At 48.8% G+C, this 19,009-nt stretch overlaps 1 protein-coding gene across 3 annotated transcripts; it reads left to right on the top strand.

Annotated features, from left to right (window-relative positions):
* Window positions 1-1,900: 1,900 nt before the first annotated feature.
* ZNF202 (zinc finger protein 202) lies at window positions 1,901-18,116 on the top strand. 3 transcript variants are annotated; one of them, XM_043579688.1, is made up of 7 exons: window positions 1,901-2,008; window positions 11,795-12,301; window positions 13,005-13,215; window positions 13,573-13,661; window positions 14,600-14,729; window positions 15,281-15,400; window positions 15,934-18,116. In XM_043579688.1, exons 2-7 carry the CDS (start codon window positions 11,900-11,902, stop codon window positions 16,926-16,928), a joined length of 1,947 nt encoding a protein of 648 aa, XP_043435623.1. In that variant the 5' UTR covers window positions 1,901-2,008; window positions 11,795-11,899; the 3' UTR covers window positions 16,929-18,116. The 3 variants fall into 3 exon arrangements, with proteins under 3 accessions (XP_043435623.1, XP_043435622.1, XP_043435621.1); XM_043579687.1 differs by lacking the exon at window positions 1,901-2,008 and adding an exon at window positions 7,576-10,199; XM_043579686.1 differs by lacking the exon at window positions 1,901-2,008 and having other exon boundaries at window positions 7,576-12,301.
* Window positions 18,117-19,009: the final 893 nt, after the last annotated feature.

The raw sequence follows: 19,009 nt of genomic DNA, 5'->3' as shown, positions 1-19,009 counted from the left end.
TAACATGCCGTACCTCTCCTTTGTAGAAAGTCTCACAATCATAAGTAAGTTATTTAAAACTCTGTTTCTTTCCTCCCAAACACACATACCACATGAAAGCTAGCTCCAAGAAGACAGATATTATAACATTTTTGTTGCCCATTATATTCCATACACCTATCACGGTGCCCTGCAATCATAATTCCTCACTAAATAAGTCACTGATGAAGGAAGGACCAGACTGAACAATTTGAGCCGCGCGTCAGGCTCTGTGCTGACAGCTCAGAGCCTGGAGCATATATTAAATGATTAGTATCAAGAATATGTAACATCTAACGATAAGAAAAAAAATCCATCTGCGAAACAGGCAAACTCATAGGAAGACTGCAAGTCACCAACAAACGTACAAAGAATGTTCATCTTCATTCTTAATCATGGAAAGGAAAGGTAAAACAATGAGACATCACTTCTTACCCATTTTGCAAGTTTAGCAAGCAGTGGCATGGACATAGGGGGAAACTATTCTTATATATGGCTGTTAAGATTACAAACTGATATAGTCTCCGGGAAGTTAATTTGGTAGTATCAATTGAATACATACAACCTATGACCCAGCAATACTTTTTCTCTGTCCCCAAGTAACACTTGCATATATGCACGAAGATGTTTATTATGGCATTGTTTATGACAGCAGCAATTATAAACAACATATATTATCCATAGGCAAATGGCTATTCACACCAAAGGATGTTATGCAAAAAGCAGAAGGAATAAAGGGTATCTGTATGTGCTATGAACAGGCCCGATACTAGGAGAAAATAGCAAATTGAGGAATCCAACATGAGTCCACACATATATGCATATGTGAACAAAATAATATTATGTGATTTCTATGAATACGTATGTGTATTGTATGTAAAAGCACAGAAAAAAGTCTGGAATGTAAATGCATAAGAATAAAGATCTGGTGAGAGAGATGAGGAGGCCAGAATTAGTAAAAGGTCATTAGCTTTATCTGCAATGTTTGAAATGGTTAGAAAAACATTTATGTATCATTTGTGACCTTAATATTAATACTTAAAAATATTAAATGAAATATAGATTTAAAACACGTGGCACACAGTAGGCCTTCATGAATTGTACATTCCTGTCCCTCCACCACAGGTAATGAATACCTTGGGTTCAAACACAATGGACCGATCCCAGCACTGTGTCCCATGAAACGCAATGTGTAAGACATAGTAGGGAGAAAGAAGGTCCTCCCGTGGCACATGGAGAGTGGTGACTTGGGGGCTAAAGGGACAGATAGTAAAAAGGAAAATAGATGCAGGCAGAAACGTCACTGACAGAGACAACCTGAGCAAAGGAGATCGGGGAAGTCAGTCTTAAAGAAACACAAAGACGTGTCCAAGGAAACCAGAAAAGAACAGGATGCCACAACTATTCTCAGCAAGCTTCTGCTGCGTTCCAAAGAGTTCGCGTGCAATATTTCCCTTCGCTCTCGGAGCAAGGGAATGGTTACACCCATTTTAGATGGACCCTGAGCTTCGGAGAGGTGGAAGGGTTCGCTGGAGGCCCCACAAATGGTGGCCAGCGCAGGAGCCAAACTCAAAACTGCTGTTAGCAACCGTGCTTCGCGGACAATCAAGAAAAACGAGTAGACGCATAGACGCCAAAATCAAAGCAAAGATCAAAAACAGAGAAAAGCCTGCGTGTGTGCAAACCGAGGGCTGCGGGCCGCAGGAGTGGGGCGTGCGGGCGCAAGGGGTCTGGCCCCAGGCTTTCCCCCCGCGGCTCTCTGAGTCTCCTCCTGCGCGGCGCCCACAGAGACACGAAACCTCCCGGCGCCTAGAAGGGCTCCAGCCGCGAGGAGGCGGGGCCAAGCGCAGCTTCCGGTTCCGGGCGCAAAGGCCCCACGTGTTCCGACCCGCCAGGCCCCGCGCGGCTCGGATCCGGCGGCGCTGCTTCGGCCGGGAGTGGGTGGGGGAGAAGCCGGGGCAGGGGAGGAGCCGCCGGAGCAGTCGGAGCCGTGAGTGCTGAGGGGCTGGGCCGGGCCGGGCCGGGCCCGATCGCGCTGAGCCGGGCTGGGCAGGGCGGGGAAGAGAGGGAGAGGTCGGAGACCCCGCCCCCCCCCCCCCCCCCCCCCAGAGTCTGGGGAAATCGCACTGTCCTGGAGAAGGGGCGGCGGCAGTATAGTGAGGGGGCCGAGGCGTAGTGGTCCCCGGGGCTCCTGGTGGCAGGAACGAGAACCTCCGGGGACGCGGATGGCGCTTTGGGCTTCTTTCGGTGCAGCCACCGCCCTCCGCCCCCTCCTGAGGCCTGCAGAAACGCAGTTAGTTCGTACCTCCCATTGCTTCCGCGCCAACTGGCCCCCCGGAACCGAGGGAGGAGTGGTCTAGGCCCCTTTAGTTCCCGTAGCTTTTTCTCACCCAGTCTTTCAGATTGTTAGAGGGCCCCCCACAGCACCCCCCGGCAGGCTCCTGGCCCGGGCAAGCCCCATCTCTTTCCACCACCAACCGCCCCCCCCCACACACACACATACACACACACACACACACACACACACACACACACTCACCCATGATCTTATCACCCTTGGACATCGTCTGGCTTGTGGCTTTTCAGCCCCCACTGTGACCGACCCCAAGCTTCCCCTCAAGCTAGTAGCTTCTGTCTCCACTTGCAACTTCCCTGCCCCCAACCCCTAACAGCTAGTTTTGACACTTCTGAACACCACCGTTACCCTCCGCAGGAGTACATAGGCCTCTGCTGCTTGTCTGGTTTGACCAAAAGTTTGTTAGTTTGTATGCCATGGATCCGCCCTCTCAGGTGTAAGGCGAATTTTGGTTTTTCTGGGCGTTAGATATTCTTGTGTCCCAGGCGCTTTGATTTCCTTGTCTGTCATGGGTAGGCTCCTAACCTTAGCGGTTTTTTGACCACCTGGGTCCTGGAGAGCACTGCCACATCCAGGCTCTCCCTTGGAAGTTAGGGTTAGAACTGTTACTCTTTCTCTGTCCACACTTGGCAGGTGACACTCCGGGCAGCCTTACTCAGGAGCCACAGAAAGCTAGTGGAGTCCTCCTTCTCCCCCAAGTTGCCCCATGGGCCTTGATCCAGAAAGCCACTTCAGAAAGGCTGTGAGGAAGGCACTGGGAGGCATGTTGGTGGGAAGTATGTGTCAGCCAAGCAGTTAGGGTTTAGGGTTTGGGGCCATTTGTTTTGGGTAACTTTCTGCTGGGACTCTTCTAGCGTCAGAGGGAGGAAGGGGATAGTTCCTCTTTGGACCAGATACCTGGGATTCATCATCTTTCCCCCCCTTTCTCCTCCAGCTATACCCCTTTTGCACTCTTAAGCACTATTTTGCAGTAGACAGTCATTTCAAGGGCACAGCAAGGTTTACTATGATGTGAGGGACTCTTGGGTGTTACAAGCGGTACAGATGAGGTAAGTTACGGGTTTACAACATTTTTTCCCAGTTAATTTGGCACAGGCAGAAAACTACAGTCCTAGGCTCTTTTGGCTTTTGCAAACCCTCCTTTAAATTTGGCCAGCACTGGAAAAGTTGGATCCTTTCTGCTTGAACCTCAGCTTTACTTCCTTTGCCTTAGGTATCGGCTCTCAAACCTATCAGGCGTCTTAAGCACCTGAAGGGAGGGTGTGTTGAACAGATGGCCCCCACAGTTTCTGATCATAGGGCGGGGCCAGGGCTTGAATATTTGCACATTTCGGACAAGTTTTTAGGTGTTTGTGCTGCTGGTTTGGGTTTCTCAAACTGAGCACCGCTGCCCTTGGCCAATCTTCACATGAGCGGTGCAGTGGTTTGGGCGATCAAAAGGCCTGTGTGTGTACCTTCTGCACTAGAAGCTAGTAATATGATCTTGTGTGGATAACTTAACCACTGAGTTCTTTCGTTTTTAAAATTAAGAATGTGAGCTTAAAAAAAAAAAAAAACCCTGCAAATGCTAGTTATCTTATGCCAAATGGAAGATGAAATATTGATGAGTTTTTCCCTTGATTTTCTTAATTCTCTTGTTAGGAGCTTCCATATAGCTTGTATCCATATTTAGGTTTTTGCTGTGAGTCGCTAGTGCGCTGAAGTCCTGCTGTACCTTAACTACTTATTAAATTCTTTAAGGTCAGAGCCAGTGTTTTTCTCGTCTTTCTCTGCCCTGCACCTTGAGTTGTGTGGGATGCACCATTGATGCTCAGTAGATACTTGGAGAATGGATAACCCCATCCCCTACTCTCTTTTCCCTTTGAAGAGGTTTCTCTCCACTAGTCCTGTGCCACATAGTAAAGCAGTATATGGCTATGCCACCTGATTCGCCCAGGAGATTGGGATTAATGTCAATGCCAAATTCCTGTAACTGTCCCTATGAGTGGTTTAGTACTCAGAAGCCCCGGCACCCGTTGGTTCTGAATTTTAGTGCATCTGTGTCCATGTTGGAGTAAGAGAAATAGCTTAATAAAATTCAGCAGCTGTTTATTGAGTACCTTTTCTACCAAGCCTTTGACAAAGTGTTAGGCACTTGGAATATAAAAAGGAATAAAGAGGTCCTTGCCCTCTGGGACAGGGCTCACAGCGGGGAGGTAAAGACACTGAACTGTGTCCACAGCAAGAATGCCATTCTGGGATTCCTTCTACTTTGGACCGTGATTTAATCTGCGGTGGAAGCCTGCTACTCCTCCAGTTCCTCTGGTCTGGCAGGCGTGGGTCCCATCTCTCACCATCTCGTCGTAAGCAAGGGAGCCTTGGGCAATGCCAGAAGGAAGTCCTCTAGATACAAAGCAAAGGGTCTTTTGACAGAGTGTCAGTTACAAAACTAAAAGCGTAATACATGATTTTTGAATTGACTGTTCTGAATTACCCATATCTACTCCTCAGGCCAAAAGCCCTACTTATAAAATATATTATCCTGTTATTTTTCATTAAATAATGGTTCCTCTCACTGCCTGTGTGATGGGCATTGACCATGTTTATTATAGGAATGAATTGGATACAGCTAGTTTAACCCTGGCTGCCCCCCTCATCAGGGTGGGTGTCAGGTATGATGACTGCCCTTTTCCCACTTCAGATTAGTTTGTGATTTTTTTTTTATTTTTAGATTTATTTATTTATATATATATATATATTTATTTATTTATTTATTTATTTTTGAGAGAGGCAGAGACGGGGGGAGGGGTAGAGAGAGAGAATCCCAAGCAGGCACTGCACTGTTAGCACAGAGCCTGTGGGGCTTGAACCCACAAAACCGAGATCGTGACCTGAGCCAAAACCAAGAGTCAGATGCTTAACTGACTGAGCCACCCAGGTGCCCTTGTGATGTTCTGTTTTAAACCGAAGCATATAGATTGACCTGCTTTATTAAAGCCACTAACCACCTCTAGGTAACCCTTAAGGTTAAAAAGCCTCGGGGTGCCTGGGTGGCTCAGTCAGTTGATCGTCCGACTTCAGCTCAGGTCATGATCTTGCAGTCCGTGAGTTCGAGCCCCGCGTCTGGCCCTGTGCTGACGGCTTGGAGCCTGGAGCCTGCTTTGAATTCTGTGTCTCCCTCTCTCTCTACCCCTCTCCCACTTATGCCCTGTCTCTCTCTCTCTCTCTCTCTCTCTCTCTCTCTCTCTCTCTCTCTCTGTGTGTGTGTGTGTGTGTGAAAAACAAATAAACATTAAGAAAAATTTAAATATAAAAGCCTGGCTTCATGGTGGAGGCTCACCACTGTCATGATGGCCAGCTCCTCAATTGTGGACTCTGTTTTTGGCCTCTAGCCCATCTTAACTCTCGAATAAATCCCTTTCACCATCTTAGGCTAATACTCTATGGCCCACCTATTCAATAAAGAAGCCGTATATCCTCGTCACCATCAGGAAGCATGATGGTTTCTCAAAAGATGACCCAGCTCTCTGCCCTTAGGTGGAGAATCATTCCCATTTTCAGGATGACGCATCTTGAGGAGGTGGAACACAGATCATCCACCTCCAAAGGCAGAGCAGCCAGCGGCCCAACACTGCCCCTGGGCCTGTAGGAAACATTTTCATTAAAAATAAAGTGAATTGCTATGGTATTTATAGCTATATTTTACATTATTTGTGTTTACATCCATCGACTCTTGATGACATGTTTCTACCCACTCTATACCTTGATCCTAACTAACCACAAGGTCTGTAGAATTTCAGGGCAGAAGATGTTCACATCTTAGCTTCCACTGGTTTCCCTGTACCACCCACTGCCACTGACTTGTTTGGCTTTGTTTCTTCCTATCTTCTCCTTCACTCCGACTCATGCTGTATATTTGAAACCCATTGCAGTAAGCTTTGAGCCACTTCTCTCCTTGCTACTCAGATATATTATGCTGAAGGAAAGAAATATTTAAATGGCAAAAATATTAAAAATTTTTAATGTTTATTTTTGAGAGCGAGAGAAACGGAACACAAGCAGGGGAGGGGCAGAGAGAGAGGGAGACACAGAATCTGAAGCAGGCTCCAGGCTCTGAGCTGTCAGCACAGAGCCCGATGCGGGGCTCGAACCCACAAACCGTGAGATCATGACCTGAGCCAAAGTTGGTCACTTAGCCAACTGAGCCACCCAGGCACCCCTAATTGGCAAAAATATTTAAAAAGAAATCGTTTTTAAACATGGTTTGAAGCATATTGCTCGCGATGCATTAGAAGGCCAAAAGTCCATGAATGCATTCCCTTTCATTACTTTGGCCTTCTGGGTTAAATTTTCAAGGAACTTAGTAGGTGTATTAACTGGGCTTGCCCCAAATTGCCTCCTCCCAGTTAGAGGGAGGAGACAGGACTGTGACATTGGTAAGTAGAAGCACTGATCAGTGGAGAACCTGTCTTTGAGTTTCCATCCCATCTGTGTTCCAAGGATCTTAATCAATCTTAGCTTGTAAGTCTTTCAAAACAAGGACTCCTTATAATACTTTACTTTTTATTTATTTATTTATTTATTTGTTCATTTATTTTGGAGAGAGAGACAGCGCAAGTGGGGAAGGGGCAGAGAGAGAGGGAGACAACACAATCTGAAGCAGGCTCCGGGCTCAGCTGTCAGCACAGAGCCCGATGCGGGGCTCGAACCCACGAACCATGAGATCATGACCCAAGCTGAAGTCGGACGCTTAACCGACTGAGCCACCCAGGCGCCCCTATAACACCTTACTTTTGATATAATGGTAAACAGACCAAGATTTTTCCTGTGCATTTAAAAATTTTTTTGGAATTATGAAATAAAGGACTGTTTGCTTGTTCAACGTTTAAATCTTGCCTTCTTCACAAAATGATTTCAAGCAATTTGAAGGAAAGAGAACAAAATATATTGAGCATTTACTCTGTCCTGGGCTCTGTGCTGAAGTGATTCTGTATGTAACTTCATTTACTCCTTAAAACAACCATGTGAAGTAGATAGTATTAGCCACATTTTGAAATTGAGACCAAGACTTAGGGAGTATCACATGGCCAGGAAGTGAGGAGAGGGATCCAAACCCAGGGCTCCAAAGTCTCCAACCCTTATATGGAAAGCACGGATAATTGTATATAGGACAATTGGCAATAAAAGATCATCTTTTCAGTAGCAGGATCATACTAGATAATCTTTAGTTTTAAACAAGAATACAGCATTAGCACAGGGCAGTTAACAAATGTTATTAGTTGATTTCTATTCTAGAACAATAGGAGCAGTGGCATGGTCTGGCTCGGCCCAGAGAGCAGACATAACCAGATTTCCAGGTTATAGGCCAGCATTAGGGTAAAAAATAAGAATGGCAACAGGAGGGGAAATAGGGGTCTGCTAAATATGATCATTTGAACCTCTCTGATCACTACTTCTGAAGACTATTTGCCGATAAATCAGTATTTCTCTATTAAGCAGATACTATATGACCACAAGCCTTGTCATTTAGGGTCCAGAGGGATCTCCTGAAGCAGTAACATTGTAAGGTAGGGAACCAGATGTCCCTTCATTGCCTACCGTTTTCTGTTGTCAGAATGGAGTTAAAGCCTTCAGTGGCATGTGACTCATTCAGATAAGGGGCATAGGTATTGTACCAAAGATTGGAGAGAGCGCTTTCCTTTTCCACATCTCCCCAGTCCCACTCCCTATACCCTAGAAACATGTACTCAAGAGACTATGTCATGGAGCCTGCCCAGCCCTAGGCTTGTGAAGCTCTTCTACAGACATTGTTTCAGAGCCTTCGGGAACCAAGCTTTGCTCTTCCTGGTCTGGCTTCTGTCTATATAGTCCTGTTTGCTTTTTATAGGCTGTCGCGGAGCCCTTCCAAGGACAGACTTTGAGGGAAGGTATTAGAAAAGCAAGGGCAATAAATTGCAAAAGGCCGACTGGGCAGTGTAGCATATCCTACGAACTGCAGAATAAAATAGTGTCCATTTTCTGTTTGTGATAAGGACACTTGACATTTGCACAGCACATTTTAGTTCATAAGCTCCCAGAGCTTGGCTAATCCTGGGAGTTAGGAAAGCAGTTCCTGCAGCAGGCTCTCCCCTTTACAAGGGCTCTTGTGTGCGTTATCTCACGAAGCCCTCAGAGCTGCTCCAGTCACTTGACCGTGTGGGGCTGGGACGCACATCTTTCCACAGCACCACCTGCCTCCCATTCCTTCCCATCCCTTGCCCCTTGACTTCTCTTCTTTCATCCCGCTGTTGCCGATCCGTTTGCCTTCATCGGTTTCTAAGCTGCCAAAGTAAATCCAAAACAAGCAATGGAAACATCAATTCATGATTTCTGAAGAGCGTTTAAAGACAGGTTTTATGTGGCGCTGTTCCGTTCCTTTTTCTCGGTGGAGAGTACCGCCCTGTGAGAGCAGGAATGCTTCTTTCCCTGCAGACTTGGTAGAATCCATAGACAATCTGGTGTAGCTAGTGCCACGTGGAAGCAAGGAGAGCTTCCTAGTCTGCCTCCCTGGGCATGGATCCTTGGACTCTGAAGATAATAGAGATCCCTTCGTTAAGCCAAAGACCATCAATTCCATCTTCTCTCAGGACTCCCAAAGAAAATAATCTTACTGAAGAGGGGCATAGAACCGACCACCATGAGGTAGACAGATTCAGTTGGTAGGAAAATTACCACGTAAAGATGTAGAAATTACGGGACTGCCTAGAACAGGCTATGAAAATCTGTAGTGGATGCTTGAAGATCATGAACGTGAAGTAAAAGCACAAATGAATGAAAAGCTATTTGAGCTTGAGATAATAAGTAATGTAATTGAAATGAAACTCCCATTTAATGGGCAGCATGACCTTAGACCCAGCTCTTAACAGTGGATTGTTGGCTGAGACTTGTAATGAAGCCCAAAAAGACTAGAAAATGAAGAATCCCTCAGGTTGCATGTGGAGAGTGGTCTGGAGGGGGCAGGACCAGGAACCCTGGTAAAACTTGAAGCAAGCTGTTCATTGCTTAACAAGTGCTTGTTAAGTGCCAGTGTGGTGTAGGAGAGGGTCATGTTCAGAAGGTCCTGTTAATACTTTTTTCAGTGGCTCAGAATGGCTCGACCAGGGGAGCGACAGGGGAGGGGAGATGGATGAATTTGAAAGACATTTAGAAGGTGGGATTAGCGAGATTGATGAATAAGAAAGTGGAGGGGAAGGTGGACTCTTCCTGACAAAAAGTAGGACGAAAACTTTGTGAGGTGGAGATTTATTTCTTTAAATTCACTTACTGAGCGCTTCATTACATGTGTTGGAGACTGATGGAGAACAGTCCCTAACTTCAAGGCGTGACATCGGGAGGATAGACTAGCTGTATGATACCACCGCCAGCGTGTTAGAGCTGTGCCCAGGTTGCTGTAGAAGCACAGTGGTTTCCACCTGTTTTCAGGGTAGGGGGAATGGGATCAAAGGAAACCTCTCAACGCGTGAAGCGTGAGCTGTCTCCTAAGCGGTTTAACCCAATGAAGGGTAAAGAATCGGAAGGAACATGTTCTCAAGCCAAAGCGCATAGGGCTTTTGGTGCTTCCCACGCACGCACAAAGTGTGTGTCTGTGTGAGGAGGGCAGAAGGAATAACAAGATGAAAGTCAGCCTGATATGTAATACTTAGAAGTCTGTATGTCACTTACAAGGCAAGGAAGAATGACTAAAGATTTTAAATAGGGAGGGGACGGGACCACTTTGGCAAGAGTGCCAGTCACTCTTGAGAGCCCGTCAGTGCTAACTTGAAGGTAACCAATCCGGAGGCAGTTGGAGCAATGCAGACAAGAACCGGTAAGTACCCAAAGTGTGAATCACGGGAATGAAGAAGAGGGGAGTGCACCATGCAGCCCCAGGGGAGCAGCCTTCTGCAGACATGGTGGCCTGAAGAGACCCCCCTTTCAGGAGATGAGCAGTGCACCCTTTTCAGTCCATGAGACACAGAAAAGGGTAGGATGTGAGGCTTGAAAAACCAGCTGAGGGCTGGCGGTGAAGAGCTTCACGTGCTGTGCCAAGGATTTTAGAGCTGATCTACCCGACAGAAGTGTTTTCAAATGTGAGCAGTGCGGTTGGGACTACAATTTAGAAAGATAATAGTTGACATTGGGGTGCCTCCGCTCATCCAAGCCCTTCACAGCTTGGGATACGTTTAACCCTCGTCGTCGCGCTGTCGGGTGGATGCCATTCTTCCCTCCGAGCCGTGAATGGAAACAGGCAGAAGGAACGTAGGAACTGAACGGTGGCCTCACCCCTAGGAAACGGTAGAGCCCGGATTTAAACCCTGGCAGTCTGACGCCAGGGCCCTCGCTCCTTACCTTACACACCCTAGATGTTTTCTCGGCCGTGAGGCACATCAGAACTTTGTGTGCCGTTTCTAAAGATAACGGTTGCCTCAGTCGACTAAATCAAAGTATCCAGAAGAGTGATGGTGTGATACTTGCTTTGCAAAAAGCTCCACCATAATTATGCTGCACTTTACTCCTGGTCCAGCACTGCAGGGATCCCAGTTGGGGAGTTCTGGCAGGAGTCCAGGTGAGAGCGGAGGGCCCAAACCAAAGCAGTCTGTGGGAAAGAGGAGGAGGAAATAGATCTAAGAGGCTTAAGAGGGAGAACTGGTTTAATGAGCTGTAAGCAGTGGGGAAGGGTCAGAGTGGAGTCCAAAGGTCACAAAGTTGAGTGTTTACCTTAACCAGTGACGATCGCAGCCGAGACAGGATCCCGGCCAGAGAGGTAGATTTGGGAGCACGCGTGACAAATTCAGTTTTGAACACCTGGGTCTGGAGGTCTTCCATGAAGACGCCTTGATAAGGGGAAGGTTGCTTTTGGGAGTGCCTCTGTGCCAGCCACTGGGCAAGTGGCTTTCCTCACTGTTGCCTCATGCGGTCTGCCCCTCTAGTCGCCGAGAGTACCCCCACTGTTCAGCGGAATTAATTCCAAGTGTGAGTCCGTGCAACATGAACCTTCATAAAGGCCTCCCCATCTGTTCTAGCCTGGCTGAGGTTTCTCTTCTCAGACTATACATCCTGGTGCGTACGTAAACGTGTGTGTAACACGGATGGTGGGCAGTATACCTGTTCCAGCGGGTGATTAACCGTGTCCTTTGTCCTTGCCGGCTCACGGGTTTCATGAAGTAGAAATGCCTTTTTTTCTATTTCTCTGTAGGGTGTGAGCCTGGCCTAGGAAAAGGGGTAAGAGAACATACCTTCAGGCATAGATCGTCTTATTTCAACCAAATCTATTTAGGGCTGATGGCCGTGAAGACGAGGGGCAGGGGATTTAATAGTTTGAGGAGGTACGATGCGTGCAGGGTTATGGTTGAACTCAGAAGCGTTGTCCCTGTGTGTGATCTCATGCTTATATGGTTGTCTGTCTCTCCTTCTCTGCCCCAGGTCCCTTGGGAGAAACTCCTTGAGGTGCCCAGGCTGAGACTGGGGGGTAATGACACTGTGAGCTCTAGATGGTGTGAGACCCCTCCCCACCCCCAGAGCCGAACAATGGCTACAGCCTTGGAACCAGAGGACCAGGATCTTTGGGAAGAAGAGGGAATCCTGATGGTGAAATTGGAAGATGATTTCACCTGTAGGCCGGAGTCTGTCTTACAGAGAGATGACCCTGTGCTTGAGACCTCACACCAGAACTTCCGGCGCTTCCGCTACCAGGAAGCAGCAAGCCCTCGAGAAGCTCTCATTCGGCTGCGAGAACTTTGTCATCAGTGGCTGAGGCCGGAAAGGCGGACGAAGGAGCAGATCTTAGAGCTGCTTGTGCTGGAACAGTTCCTTACCGTCCTGCCCGGAGAACTACAGAGCTGGGTGCGGGGCCAGCGGCCAGAGAGTGGCGAGGAGGCCGTGACGCTGGTGGAGGGTTTGCAGAAACAACCCAGGAGACCAAGGCGGTGGGTGAGGAGGGGGAGTCCTGATCTGTGTGATGTGGAGGGGGACTTTTGCTGGAAGGATGGATTTCGGGGCAGGGCATACAGGGCCCCCATAATTTACCCTTTAAAACTAATTGGCTCTGCTTGTGGGTTGCACCTGCATCTGTATGGGGCAGAGTGTGTGTATGTGTGTGTGTGTTTGTGAGTGAGTGAGTGAGTGTGACTTTCTGGTGTTTGAAACGCCTGCCTTGGGACCACCTTAGAGACCTCAGCACCCAAGGATCGTAAGGCTTTGGTTTTCCTTTCTGTGAATGTCAAACCTCCAGTTCCTGAGGAGGCCAATTTTGTGACTTCCTCAGAGGTTCTCCTAGATGCTCGGTCACAGGGGCCCCCTCTCTTCCCAGGACAATAAGAGAGGGAAACAAACAGCAAGAAAGCTGCAGGTGGGGGAGGTGGGGATGGGAAGGACGGGCACCTCAGAGCCCTGGGTGACAAGGGCAGGCTTGAGGGAACTGAGCAAGCGGTGCAGCGTCCAAATGTCCCTGCTTTGCCCTGGTGAGGGTAGCCTTCGACAGCCCTTGCATGCCCCAGCGGGACTGGAGCGTCCCCTCCTCCTCCGGGACCCTCTGGGAGTTTTTCTGTTGGCAGCTTCTCCTAAAATAAGCCCTGATGACAACTGAGACTTTCCTCTGGACTCCATGCTGACTGGAAATTGGAATCCTTCCCAGGTGACTGTCCATGTTCATGGGCAGGAAGTCCTGTCAGAGGAGACGGTGCATCCAGGAGCAGAGCCCGAATCACCTAACGAGCTGCAGAACGCTGTGCAGCCCTCAACTCCTGAGGAGTCCCACGAGGAGACCACGCAGAGCCCAGACCTGGGGCCACCGGAAGAGCCGAGCGTGTGCCGCGAACTGGAGTTTCAGCCCCTGCAGCAGAGCGGTGGGAAGCCTCAGCAGAAAGGGGGCATTGTGGCGGGCAGAGTGCGGGAAGGGCGCTATTTCCCCTCTACTGAGGAGGCTAGGTAGAGCATCGTGGGAATAAATCACAGAATCCAGGGCGTTGAGGGGAGACCGTACTAGTTAGAGTCCCCAGAAACAGAGCCGAGCTGAAATGGCAGTATTCTTGGTGGTTCTCTTGGCCTGCCAGTAGTGTTCCAGGTGGCGGCATTGGGATGACCCGAGCTGCCCTTAGGCAGTTTCTGGATTCCCACCAAAGATGATGAGAGCCGCCTGCCAGTTATTGGGAGGGGGGCGGGGGGGCTGCCTATTGCTGATCGCTGCCGCCTTTTCTTCTCAGAGGTTCCAGTGCCGCAGGGCCCAGACCTTCCTGGAGAGAGGAGCCCTGGAAACCCAGAGATGGTTGCCTTTCTTACTGCTCTCTCACAGGTGTGCTCTCGTTTCCCTCTGTGCCACACAGAATTTGAAGCAGCAGCAGGCATTAGCTCACACCTCAGCACCCTCAGGTCAGGCAGGACGCCAGTTCCCACTCTCCTCCTTGTCAGGTTAAGCTCTCGGTTCTAGACGTGTCTGCGGCGGGAGGAGCTGCATGTGACGAGATAAATCCTAATTGTCGCGGCCAGCCCGTCAGGCTCCGGAGCCTCTTTATTTGCCGCCGCCCAGAGAGAGGGGCTAACCGAATGCGATTATTTTGGAATACTCCAGCACACCTTGAGTGAGTTGCTGACTGAGGGCTTGTTTTTGTTTTCTCAGGAGTAAACTTGGTAGTCGTTTGTCAGAATGGCCACTGTGCTGCAGAAATGATTTCTGAACTTGTGTGGAATCCCCTTCCTGGGACCGCATTCGGTCAGGCCGTGGCCTGTGCGGAGCTGTCACCGTGGCCACACTGTGAGGCTGGAGAGAAAAGCCGTAGCGTTCACCCGTGGTCGCAGATCGTAGCCTAGCTGCAGGAAGGGGTCCCGCGCATGCTGGGTCGACTGTGTGAACGATAGGGGTGCCCGGAGAAGGTCGGTCAGGGAAAGCTTTCTAGGAAAGGTGAATTCTTGCAGAAATGTAGGTGGCACGAAAGCCTCAAATAGGGAGTTAATGACAACTTCGAAGACTTCTCCTGTATTTTAACCAATATGCTCCAGAAGAAGAGCAGAGGCTGGCCCTGAGAGGAAGCAGGGGGACCGGAGGGCACAGAGGAGGGCCCATGCAAAAGTAGGAAGTCGGGGAGCAGCAGCCGAGGGTGACACGCATTTCCTGAAAGGGAGCCCAGAGTCCCGCGAGAGTCCCTTTTGTCTCCTGGCATAACCTTCACCCCAGGAATGAAATAGGAGGCTCCAGGGAGCGTCCCGTTTTCACTGAAGCCTGTGTCATTTCAGGGATTGGTAACTTTCAAGGACGTGGCTGTGTGCTTCTCCCAGGACCAGTGGAGCGATATGGATCCAACACAGAAAGAGTTCTATGGAGAATATGTCTTGGAGGAAGACTGTGGAATTGTGGTCTCTTTGTGTAAGGAATTTCAAGTGTTTCTAGAGGGTTCTGAGCACAGAAGTCTTTCCCTGTTGGAAATTACAAGGAGGAGGGTGCGGGGGGACGGGGTGGGTCTTAGACCCTAGACCGGATGCATCACTTTTCTCTTACGCCTCCCCCACCGATGAGATTGAAGGATTAGCTAAGGAAGCTGGTATCTTTCAAGTTCAAGGGAGGAGAAGAGGCTTAGAAAGTGGTTGGAAACTTGTAACAAGAAAATAAAATGACAACATGACAGCTCTAGTCTCTTTGAGGCAGCGTGTGAGTTTTGAAGCCAGCAGTAGAAGGATGATCTGCTTACTCGAATGTGGGGAAGGAGAGAGCATTAGCAGTCATACGACTATTGAGTTGCAGGTGAAGGGCAAGAAATGTGCAGGATTTGGTGAGAGGTGCTCAAGCTAAAAGACCGGCTGTGGCCCACTGATCAGGCTGTACGGTTGTTCTATAGTCTACCCAGCAGAAGAGGTCTGCTCTTAGCGCAGGGCATCGCTGAACCGATCGTAATGTCCCGCTTTCCCTCTCTTGAGCAGCGTTTCCAATCCCCAGACTAGATGAGATCTCCCACGTTAGAGAGGAAGAGCCTTTGGTCCCAGATATCCCAGAGCCTCAAGAGCCTCAAGAGCCAGAAATCCTGAGTTTTACCTACACAGGTGAGGAACGACAAAAGGAATCTCTCCCTGCAGAGCTGGCAGTCCCCTTCCCCCTCTGGGGCGCCCCCCCCCCACATTGGTTCTTCCAACCTGTTGGCCATTCCCCCCGTCTGCCTCTGAATGCCAGATTCTGTCCTCTCCCCTCCCGTCATTCGTGTGAGGGATATGTCGTGTAACATGGTGGAAAAAAAAAAAAAAACAAAAACAAAAACACGGAACTTTGGAACTGCAGCTCTCGTCATTTACTAAGCAGGTCACTTAAATTCTCGGTCCTCACGTTTCTGAAACGAGGATAATAATCTTTGTCCATACTAAGGCTTGTTGACAGCACGAGATAATCTATCAGAAAGTGCCTGGCACGTGACAGAATTCAGCTGACTGGTCATTTCCTTCTTTCCCAGCCTCTACGGTGTGAAATGTGGGCTTCTCTCTATCTGGTCTCGCCTTCCCAAGACTTTAAACACCCCGCCATTGCGTAGAAAGCATCGTTAACCTCTGTAATTTCCCCTTTTCGCCTCTCACCCTCTCTACAGGAGACAGGAGTGAAGACGAAGAAGAGTACCTTGAGCAAGAAGATGTAAGTTTGGAGGATATACACAGATCTATTTTGGGAGATCCAGAAATCCACCAGACTCCAGACTGGGAAATAGTCTTTGAGGATGATCCAAGTAGACCTAACGAGAGAAGCTTTGGTACAAATACTTCTCAAGTCAATAGTTTATCGAATCTTCGGGAAACCATGCCTATCTGCCCCCTGTTAGGGAGACACCACGACTGCCCTGTATGTGGAAAAAGTTTCACTTGCAACTCCCACCTTGTTAGACACCTGAGAACTCACACGGGAGAGAAACCATATAAGTGTATGGAGTGTGGGAAAAGTTACACGCGGAGCTCACATCTTGCCAGGCACCAGAAGGTTCACAAAATGGGCACTGCTTATAAATTTCCCCTAAACCGGAAGAATTTGGATGAGACCTCCCCTCTGGTCCAGCCTGAGAGAACTCCTCCCGTTGAGAAACCCTTTAGATGTGACGATTGTGGAAAACACTTCCGCTGGACTTCGGACCTTGTCCGGCATCAGAGGACACACACGGGGGAAAAACCCTTCTTCTGTACTATTTGTGGCAAGAGCTTCAGCCAGAAATCTGTGCTGACGACACACCAAAGAATCCACCTTGGGGGCAAACCCTACCTGTGTGGAGAGTGTGGAGAGGACTTCAGTGACCACAGGCGGTACCTGGCGCACCGGAAGACGCACGCGGCAGAGGAGCTCTACCTCTGTAGCGAGTGCGGGCGGTGCTTCAACCACAGCGCCGCGTTCGCCAAGCACCTCAGGGGACACGCCTCGGTGAGGCCCTGCCGGTGCAACGAATGTGGGAAAAGCTTCAGTCGGAGGGACCACCTCGTCCGGCATCAAAGAACACACACTGGCGAGAAACCATTCACGTGCTCTACCTGTGGAAAGAGCTTCAGCAGGGGCTATCACTTAATCAGGCATCAGAGGACCCACTCAGAAAAGACCTCCTAGCTCGGTTCCCGTGGGAGGAGATGTGCATTCAGCCCTTCCCCGGGGACGGGCTAGGAGAAGCCCTCTCGTCAGCTCGGGGAGACCTCTTCCAGGGAGTCTCCCTGACTTGCCCAGACCTCCATCACCTCTTCCCCCAGGCAGAACCTGTCAACCTTCTTCTACACCTGGAGGAGAGCTTCTGCCCAAAGTACAACCCGGGTGGAGGCTTCTCCTTGACTGGAGGCTCTTGCCTCTACCTCATGGGTATGAAGTAGGAGATGTAGAAGACTTAAGAGGTCGTGGCTATTCTGTTTTACCCAAAATAGGCTGTTGCATATCCTAAAGACTGCTTAACAGCCTCAAGTGTGAAGTTGCCCAGGACAACCCTTTAGGTTTGGCAAGGGACCAGCCTCTGGGATTGTGTCCTAACTGGGCTCAACTCTTAAAAGCACACAGCCCGGAACTCAAGGCAGGAGATTTGCATCCTGACGGCTTGGCCACACACTCACGGGATGACCGTTCAAATATCTCACTGGTTCACTCCTTCACCATGCACTTTCCTTCGATCCTGGGGAGAGCGGGGAGAAGTGCCTGATGGGGGAAATCCTTGAGGCTGTTCCACGTGGACCTTGTCAGGCTGCTCCCTTCCCCAGTGCCAAAACGGTGCCAGGTGCCAGACCCTGCTAGAAAGGAGGACCTAGTCAGAAGCCTCTTTCCCTGTGGGGTGTTTTCCTGTTAGGATTCTCATGCCCAGCCTTACCTACTGTTCTACCAGCCTCGGTTTTGCCCCCAGCACTTCTGCTACAAGTGAGGTGTAACAGTTGGGTGCTGGGGGATTCAGTAAAGCGTAATTAAATCATGAAATCATTTACATTCCCACCCGTGTACAAGCCCACGCATCCTGCTCGCTCTGCGTGGGTTTGTGAAGGGATTTTGGAACAGTTGTCAGCTTACATAGATATTACAATAATTCTAGAATCATGATTGACTGGGTCACTTCATTTACACGAAGAAAACAAGAAGATCTGAGACCAAATTACGGGGGGAAAAAAGTTTTTTTAAAGCTGTTGCTGTTGGCTAAGGCCATCAAGACTATTCTGACACCCAGCCCCTACTATCCCTGCCTTGGTTCTCTGATATCAGGGAAAATTATGAACCCCAGCACCTGGGACCCTGAAGAATTTGCCAGGAGTAAATGGCTTTCATGTACTTGCGTTGTTTGCTTTTTCTTATGTGATTTCATTTTTATGTGATTAAGAACTAAATAGTAGTATCTCATGGCCTAATGGTAGGATCTCTGTTGCCTGATAAAGGTTCCGCAGAGATGAGGCTGAATAATTATGAACCTCACCTGCTCTGCTTGTGGGAATGGCAAGGACCGGATAAGCATCCTCCATAAATGGAGCACAGGGTATGGGATTAAAGCATGAGAAGGGCGATTTGTCTTTTGTGCCTGGTTTCTTCAGCTGTCTCTCAGTCCATTATGTGCCAGTGCGTACAGAGAATACGGGTGTCATAACAAGGCCACTCTCGTTTAGGTCAGTCATGGTATTCCAACTGACCCGTCTGGTTTTAATACCAGTCAGCCGTTGTCCTGGAACTACACACAAATAAATAAATAAAAGTAACACTGGCAGCCATGTTCCCTGGTTTCTGGAACTTCCCATTTTATTCACTTTCCAAAGCTTCAGGTTCCAGATTGTTCTGAATGTCATGCATACAAAGAGATCAGGGAGTACAGAATAGTTCTCCATAAGGCTAGAGAAGGCTTGGCGTGGTTAGCAGAACCCCAGGTGGAGTTGATGAATACTGAGGTAAGATCTGTGCCTGTGGTTTGCAGAAGGCACTCCTGTCATGTGCAGACATTTCTGAACCATAGAGCATTGAAGCACAATTTGTCCTGGGTGAAAAGTCCTAGCCTCCAAAGATAATTTCTCCTAGCTCATACAAGTTAGGGGAGTTAATAAAATTCTAGAGACAACAGAACACATTTGTTTGAACAAAACAGCGGCTTTATTCACTGATTTACCTGAGAAGCCGTCAAGAGAATCTACATGAGGGAGAGTTCGAGAGACCGGTCCAGTCTATTGGAACATCAAATA

The sequence above is a fragment of the Prionailurus bengalensis genome, chromosome D1 (genome assembly GCF_016509475.1).
Source record: "Prionailurus bengalensis isolate Pbe53 chromosome D1, Fcat_Pben_1.1_paternal_pri, whole genome shotgun sequence".
NCBI classification, from domain to species: domain Eukaryota; kingdom Metazoa; phylum Chordata; class Mammalia; order Carnivora; family Felidae; genus Prionailurus; species Prionailurus bengalensis.
This window is presented reverse-complemented; position numbering and strand designations above follow the sequence as displayed.